The sequence below is a fragment of the Nicotiana tabacum genome, chromosome 13 (genome assembly GCF_000715075.1).
Source record: "Nicotiana tabacum cultivar K326 chromosome 13, ASM71507v2, whole genome shotgun sequence".
In the NCBI taxonomy this organism is placed as follows: Eukaryota; Viridiplantae; Streptophyta; class Magnoliopsida; order Solanales; family Solanaceae; genus Nicotiana; species Nicotiana tabacum.
The window spans coordinates 54,520,755-54,529,787 of record NC_134092.1 but is presented as its reverse complement, the minus strand read 5'-3'; the positions used below and the strand labels follow the sequence as shown (position 1 = coordinate 54,529,787).

The 9,033-nt window shown below is 40.1% G+C and overlaps 1 protein-coding gene across 1 annotated transcript; it reads right to left on the bottom strand.

Moving 5' to 3' along the window:
- Nucleotides 1-519: 519 nt before the first annotated feature.
- On the bottom strand, nucleotides 520-1,196 carry LOC142168124 (uncharacterized). The gene is made up of 2 exons (XM_075228785.1): nucleotides 876-1,196; nucleotides 520-783 (listed from the first exon to the last, which is right to left on the bottom strand). The coding sequence occupies exons 1-2, from the start codon at nucleotides 1,194-1,196 to the stop codon at nucleotides 520-522; spliced, it is 585 nt and encodes a 194-aa protein (XP_075084886.1).
- Between the last annotated feature and the right edge of the window lie 7,837 nt (nucleotides 1,197-9,033).

The window sequence follows — 9,033 nt, the reverse complement described above, 5'->3', positions numbered from 1 at the left end:
TGATATTTGTTCCTCTGTTAGCTTTATATTAATACTTTTCATAGGTTATTATGTCTAGTAGGTGTTTTGACTGGTACCTCATCACTACTCTGTTGAGGTTAGTCTTAATACTTACTAGGTACTGCTGTGATGTACTCATGCTAAGCTTTTACACAGTTTTGTGCAGATCCAGGTACCTCGGAGCGTGCCGGTTATTAATTAGCTGATTGTGAGTTGTTGCAGAGACTTCAAGGTATACTCGCCATTGCATTCGCATGCCTCAGAGTCACCTTCTGTTGTCTTTCATTACTATTGTTTATTTCCATTTCGGAACAATGGTGTATTAAGAGATTTTAGTGTACTCAGTAGAGCTTATGATTCCGTACTACTGATTTTGGGAAACATTACAACTATTGATCGTTTTTAGATATGTATGTCATTTACAGGTTTATGTTTTAATGGTTAAATGGTTTAAATATATTAATAACTCAGCATGTGTTAGGCTTACCTTGTTCTAGGGACTAGGTGGGTTCACGATCCTCAAGGTGGGATTTTGGGTCGTGACACTGGCTCTTCATCTACGAGGAAATAGTATGCATGCTGATCTTGGATCTTTATCTCGATGGGGTCGATGTAATTCTTGTTCGGGTGTTGAATCATGGATGATAGCATTGCGAAAGCATCGGCAAACGTATTCTGAATTCTGGGGACATGCTTGAACACGATCTTGGTGAACTTCTTACATAATTCCTTTACACAATGCAAGTATGGAACTATCTTGACATTCTTGGTGGTCCATTCGCCCTGAACTTAGTGGATCAGCAAATCAGAACCTCCTATGACCAAACGTTCCTTAATGTTCATATCGACGCCATCCTAATCCCGAGGTTGCACACCTCGTACTCTGCCATATTATTTGTACAGGGGGACCTTATCTTAGCTGAGATCGGATAATGTGGTCCTGATTTGGCGATTAGGACTGCCCCAATTCCTACTCCCTTGAAATTTGCAGCTCCATCAAAAAACATCCTCCACCCTGGGCATGACTCTGAAATGTCCTCCCCAACGAATATCACCTTTTCATCTAGGAAATATGTGGTAAGTGTCTTGTAGTCCTTGTCCACTGAGTTTTTTACAAGATGATCAACCAATTCTTGTCCCTTGATAGCTTTCTGCATCACGTACACGATGTTGAATTCACTGAGAAGAATCTGCATTTGGCTAACTTTCCCGTAGGCATCGACTTCTGGAAGACATACGTGAGCGGGTCAAGCCGGGATATCAGATATATGGTATATGCTGATAGGTATGTCTTAACTTCTGAGCAATCTAAGTCAAAGCATAGCATGTCCGCTCTAACAAGGTGTATATGGCATCGTATGGTGTGAATTTCTTGCTCAGGTAGTAAATAGCTTGCTCCTTCTTTCCATTCTCGTCATGTTGTCCCAACACGCATCCGAATGCATTTTCCAAGACAGACAAGTATAATAGCAGCGTCTTCGCTGGTTCAGGAGGAACCGACACTGATGGACTAGACAAATACTCCTTGAATTTGTCAAAAGCTTTCTGACATTCCTCTGTCCATTTCGTAGCAGTATCTTTCTTCAATAACTTAAAAATCGGTTCACAGATTACTGTCGACTGGGTTATAAACTTACGGATGTAATTCAATCTTCCGAGGAAACTCATTATGTCCTTCTTGCTTTTGGGAGGAGGCAAGTCTTTGATAGCCTTGATCTTCGAGGGGTCCAGTTCTATCCCCTTTCTGATAACGATGAATCCTAATAGTTTTCTCGTGGGAACTCCAAATGCACATTTCGCAGGATTCAACTTCAAATTGTACCTTCGCAACTGCTCGAAGAACTTCCTCAAGTCACTCGAATGATCCACATATTTTTGTGATTTGATGATGATGTCGTCCTTATACAATTCAATTTCCTTGTGGATCATGTCATGAAAAAGGGTCGTCATGGCCCTCATGTAGGTGGCGCTGACGTTCTTAAGACTGAATGGCATGACCCTATAGCAATAAAATCCCTATGGCATGGTAAATGATGTCTTCTATGCATCCTTTTCATGCATCATAATCTTATGATATCCAGCGAAACAATCCACAAATGACTGCAAATCACGTTTCGCATAGTTGTCAATAAGCATATGGATATTTGGCAGAGGGAAATCATCCTTGGGACTGGCTTTGTGAGATCTCGATAATCCACGCATATCCTGATCTTTCCGTCTTTCTTAGGCACTGGTATGATGTTCTCCAACCAGGTAGGGTAATTGGTGATCCTTACCACATTTGTTTCTATCTGCTCGGTGGCTTCTTCTTTGATCCTTGGACTTAGATGTGACTTGAATTTTCTAGGTTTCTACTTGACTAGTGTCCTGGCAAGATCACTGGGAAATTGGTACAAGACGATGTTGGTACTTAATCCAGGAATGTCGTCATCCGACCAGCCGAACACATTGATGTATTGTCGAAGGAGCTCTACCAATATTTCCTTCTATTGTGCCTTCAGGTGGATGCTGATTGGTGTCTATTTTACATCTTTTTCACTTCCTAGATTGATCACCTGTTCTCTTCAAGGTTGGGTTTCTTCTGACTTTCTAGCTGTACGATCTCTTGCTGTAGATTCTCAGGCATCATACTCTTGTTATACTCTTCGTAGTCTGGATCGTTTTGCTCGAGGGTTTCGTTACATGTCATAATCGCGGAATGCGGTTTTTCATTAATTTGATTGCTGAAAAGAAAAATTGAATATAAATAAAGACAAAGACAAATTTGCAATGATTTTCAGGAAAATAATTCTTTTATTTCACCAAAAGGAACATCTCAACATTCAAAGAGGCAGTTTAACAAAAAGCACATGCATGGTTTGGGCCTTAATTGACCATGTAGTTTTCGAAATTACTATAATTCCACACTACCAATACTCTCGACGTACCATAGATGGACTGGCTATCCAGTTTTGCAAGGTCTCTCCTTGTTCGGCATCCCAAATGGTCTGTGTATTGATATAAGCTTTGCTGCAACACTCCTCGATCATCGTCACAAACAATCTTCCTATCCCGTCGATGATATCCTCTTCTGATGATGAGCTCTGGCCCGGGCTCGGAACATGCTCTGGTACGAAAACCTTTTTCCCAGGGTTACCATTATAGGTTCTTCCAGTTGCAGGTTGGTATCCCATGCTAGCAGTACCTTTCCGCCCCTTGGTTGAATTGGCTCAGTTATCCATCTGATCGGGCTCCCAGCCCGGACCCTAGTCTGTATCCATACTACATCATTTCTTGAACTGCCATTTTTGACCCATATGGTGACTACATATTGTGATCCTATTCGTTCTTCCCCATTTTTGTTGCTCGCATGATCTCGACTACATGGAAAGCGACCCCATCCAACCCTTCTATAAAAAGAACCGCTTGTTCTAATTAAGATGATCGGCTCCATTCCCCATGTATCATAATTTCTTGGCAATACCACTCAAATTTCATGCACTAAAGGAGAGTGGAAGGAACTGCCCCTGCCATGTGTATCCAAGGCCTCCCTAGTAGCAGATTGTATGAAGACGAGATGTCTATCACCTGGAACAATATCGGGAACTCAACTGGTCCAATTTGCAAATCTAGGTAAATTTTTCCAATGGAATCCTTCTGTGACCCATCAAAAGCCCTCACCCTTACATGGCTTTCTTTCACTTCCCTCAAATCGATGCCTAATTCCCGCAGAGTGGAGAACGAGCAAATATTCACTCCAGATGCCCCGTCGACAAGTACTCGAGAGTACGGCCAAATGCGTGACCAGGTCCCCAGGTGCGCGGTCGCGCACGTCCTGTACGGGAAAATTGCTATTTCACGTAGGAGAAAGTGTGTTCGTTTGGGCCCAACCCTACTTGGTATATATACATGGAAAAACATTATTTTCTGGACTTTTGACATACTTTAGACCTAAGGAGGCTAAGGAGAAGTGGGAGAAGTAAGAGCACAAGGATTTCATGATTCAATCCTCACTCAAGACAAGGGTTTGAATCGTTTATGCTTTTATTTAACTTAAAATTTATTTATGATGAATTACTCCATCTCTATGGAGTAGTTATCTTTAAGGATTGGTGGATTTGGTGTATTGAGAATTGTTTGTGGATATTAACTCTAGTTTTTATGTATTGAGTCGTTTTGGGTGTTTTAAGTATTGCATATATATTCACATGTTTATGTAATCGAAAGAGGCATAACTTGTAATGTTTTTGCATTATCTTATAGGTTGAATTCATTGATTCTTCTTAGTAATCGAAAGAGGCTAGTTGAATTATTGTTTAGACCTAGTTAGTAGAATAATCAAAAGAGGTTCTCTTACAAACCAATCCACTATGAATTCTTGCATATCTTCACCGAGCTTAACTTAGTTCTTATTATGAGGTTGAGACTTAATTGTAACACTCCAGAAAATTTCGAAGTACTTAAGTGTAAAACCTCGTAAAATTTTGCAAATGAATTTGTAAGGCCCCGTTAAAATTTCCTAATGATTTAAGATTTTTAAAGTGCGACAACGGTATTCGGGAATAACGTATACTAGTATTAAAGGAGACCCATGGGATTTATGATCAAGTTTGAGTTTTCTTTTGTATTCGACCTCGAATCAGAGTTTTGATAATTCCGTTAGGACCGGATGGTGATTTTGGACTCGGGCGTATGCCCAGAATTTAATTTGGATATTTCTTGGATGTTTCGACGTCACTTCTTCGAGTATATGTGGTATCACAATAATCATATGAGCTCCAAATTCAGTTATGATTGAAGCATTAGATCCGTATTGAAATTACGGAGCCGTAACAAAAAAGAATCGTTGAATTCGGACATCGTATGAGAGAGTTATGTCCATTTCCGGGCGAAATAGAAAAGATTTCCCATCGCCAACGCCCAGGGTAGCGTGGGGCGCTAGCCCTGGCGATGGGATTTTTGAGGTTCTAGAAATTAGGCCACAGGTAGCACCCCACGCTGGCTGTGATGCCCGAAATGCTATAAACTCATTTGGGGGTCATTTTACCACATTTCTCTTGGCCGAACTTTGGGGTTTTCCTCCATTCTCTCAAGACCTCCAACTCCCCCCATCTTCAAGGTGAGTAATCCCTACTAATTTTATGTTTCATTCCACCCTAAGACTAACTCAATCCTCCATAAAATACATATATCTTCAAGAAAGTTCTTCAAGAACTCAAAGGAGGGTTTTGCAAGATTTCTTCCAAAAGGTAATCCTACACCCTTAGAGTTACATGTATGGATATATTATGGGAATATGAGTATCAATTAAGTATTGGAACTTATGGTATGGTGATTGGAAGCCATAAGTTCCCAATTTAAATACATATCCATTGTAGAGATTGAAAGGTGATTAATTGATGAAATTTTGTTGGTTGGGTGTGGATGGATGGTCATGTATGTGATGTTGGAAGTTATGAATTGTTTAAGAATGATGGTGGGATAAATTATTGGTAAATGGTAGTAGTTGGATGAACTAATTCTATGGGTAAGAGATGTAGAGATTCATACCTACTAGGTGCTTGATAAAATGCCTAAATGGCCTAAATTATGGAATTTGTTACTAATATTGGTCCAATTGAATTATGTTGATGTAGATTGAAGTTGTAACAGCAGTAGGTGGTTTTAGTAGCACTAAAGAGCTCCATCAAGGTATGTTGGCTAAAGTCTTCTTTAAGAATTGGAATTCCCATTATCCTTGTAAGTTCCGAGATGTTGATTATAAATCGAGTATTTCGATAAGTTTTGTGATGAAGGTATGTGTTCAATCCGTGTTTCAAATGCTCTGATCATATTGCATTATAAATTGAGGATGTGTTCCAAACTATGGATTATGTATCCACATGTTATAATTTCTAGTCGTGATTTATGTGATAGTTATTATGCCAAGTTGTGTAAAGATTGTGATACACCTCCACCCACATACATTGGGGTGAGGCGACATGACCGCTTTGTGTGGGGATTATGGTATAGAGATTGTGATTGTGATACACCTCCACCCGCATACATTGGGGTGAGGCGGCATGACCGCTTTGTGTGAGGATTATGGTATAGAGATTGTGTTTGTGATACACTTCCGCCCGCATACATTGGGGTAAGGCGGCATGATCGCTTTGTGTGGGGATTATGGTATAGAGATTGTGATTGTGATACACCTCAACCCGCATATATATTGGGGTGAGGCAGCATGACCGCTTTGTGTAGGGATTATGGTATTGTGGGACTGCACCTTCACTCATTTATATTGGGGTGAGGCGGTACGACTGCTTTGTGTATAGTTTTGGTATTGTTTTGGCACCACCAGCCGCATATATTGGGGTGAGGTGGTACGACCGCATTGTGCATAGTTTTGGTATTGTTTTGGCACCACCACCCGCATATATTGGGGTAAGGTGGCATAGCCACTTTGTGTAGGTCCTTGGTACTGTGGTTATACATCCACCCGAATATATTGGGGTGAGGCGGCAGGGCCACTTGATTAGAGTTGTGGTATTGTATATACATCCCCACCTACATACATCGGATGAGGCGGCGGGGTTGCTTTGTGTGAAGATGGTTACAGAGGATCTCATATTAAATCCTATAAATGTTATTGATAGCTTTTAATAAGCTTGCTATGGTTTAAACGGTTATCTATATTATTCTATTGCCGCCCTGGTTCATCATATTCATCTTGTATTTCTGATATCTTAGATTGGTGTTTAGTTTTCATACTAGTACTATTCGACGGTACTAACGTCCCTTTTTCCGGGGGTGCTGCATCTTTAAATGGATGTAGGTGGTTCTACAGCAGGATATATTGATCAGTGATAGTAGTACACGTTCTTCCCAGCAGACTTGGTGAGCCCTACTTCATCTCGGGGTCATGTATCTTTTGTTCTTTGTGTATTCTGTTTGAGGTATAACTGGGGCCTTGTTGCCGGCATTTTCAAATTACTCTTCTATTCTACTTAGAGGCTCGGTAGACAGGTTGTGGGTTATGGTTGATGTTTAGGAATTAAACTAGAAATGTTGGTATTTGGAAATCATGTTTTTCATTAATTCTATAAACTCGTAACATTTTGGAAATTATGAATGAAGATGCTAATGGGAATGTAAAGGAAGTTGTTAATAAAATCTTTTTGGTGTTTGATTAATGGAGTACATCTCCTCTTTATACATGGATGAGTTTTAGTAGAAGGAAATCTAACAGGCTTGCTCGGCCGGGTTCTGTCGGTTGAGCGCCGGTCGTGCTTCTCGGTTTTGGGGTGTGACAAAACTTGGTATCAGAGCTTATAGTTTTAAAGTGTCCTAGGATGTCTCGGAGCCGTGTCTAGTAGAGTCCTTATTATCGGTGTGTTGTCGACCATATCTATAATTAGCATACTACATGGGCATTTAGGAATAATACCCTTCTTTGATATTCTGAATCGTGCGATGAAACTGGTTGTGAAACTGTTCTTCCTCCAACTCGTGCGTTGAGGTTCAAGGTAAGTTTAAATGCTCTTTTGGTTTATTCCAAGTAATGTTGTCATGTGACAGGACAAATGGGTAAAGGCATGAATATTAAATAGATGGCACATGTATCATGTTGAATGAATGGTATGGCCATATGAGACAAGTATATAGTGCCATGAGCATAGTTTATATGAGAAGAGTGCTAGAAGTGATTACCCACCTCCAAAGAGGCATTGACGTGATAATTGAGACCTAAGCTTAACTAGTACAAGTGGATAGTGTGGGAACCATGTGTATGATTCTAAGATATAAACTTGTTACATAGGCACGTGATATATGAAAGGCATGGCTTGGAGAGTAATGATAAATGTGCAGGTCTCTCACGGGAGACAAAAAGTTATGGAATGAGAGTCAATTGAACCCACAATGAGAAGACCCTAGCACTAGGAATGTTATAAAAATCTCAGGAATATGTGAAGTTGTGTTACACTCCAAAAAGGATATTGACACAAGGGATTTGGATCCCAGGTCTGTGTGGCTGAATAAGAGTAGAGAACTTATGATGTTAATACCATGGGGACTTAAAGCTCCCTAGTAGTCAATCATATACAAGAGGACTAGAGATGTAGGACTTGTGTTCCTCAAATTGCTAAATTCAAAAGTTGTGTCGGAAAGTGAAACATTCACCCCAAGTGGGGAGGGAAGGGCCAGGGTGAGGCTACTTAAGTTCAATAAAATGAGAGTTGGGCCGTGTAACTATGATGTTTGGATATTTTGTTGAAGACATGTGCAGTCTATAAAAGTGGTAAGAGGTAACATGCTTCTCTGAAAGGATATGCAGATGATAAACCACTAGTACGAAAATAATGTGGAAGGTTAAGAAATGTAAATTCTTCGTACGTGACAATAGACATTACAGGGTCAACAATACTAGAAACTAAGAGTAAGGTTTGCAAAAAGATTTTTATACTTGTTATAAAGTCAGGGACAATGGAACCCAAGGAAGTACTACATGTCAAATGTGAAAGGCTTGCGAGTTCTTAGAATGAGTTAATCACGGATATGTGATTTAGCTAAAATTCCAAGGCTTTAAGAAGACAGAACGAGTAAGGGGGGGGGGGGATAAATGTGATATTATAATAACCCAAGAGTGCATCGGGACTTGATGGAGAGTCTCTTAAGAATCTTATAAGCAAAGAAGTGTTAAGTGATACACGGATGAATACACTTTCCCACGGATATCCCCACAAGTGTCAAGAGGCGAGAAGAATTGGAAGAAAATATATAAATTGAGATGGTCATGGTTATCGCAAAATAGTTCGTATCAGAAAGTGGACTCGCGTATAGACCAAGTGTCAATAGAAGAGATAAAGGATCAACTATAATGCAGCCGACTTGAGTGACACTGAATATCGACTAAAAGATTTAGAGGGAGTTCATGTTTAAATATTACATTGGTAAGTGAGACTACTGGTGATGAAGTGGTGGTGTGATAAACTCAACAAACCAGGCATAATGATACTACGAGTTCATGGGAGGCAGACAAGTGTGTGGCACAATGAGGTTGTCAACTATGAA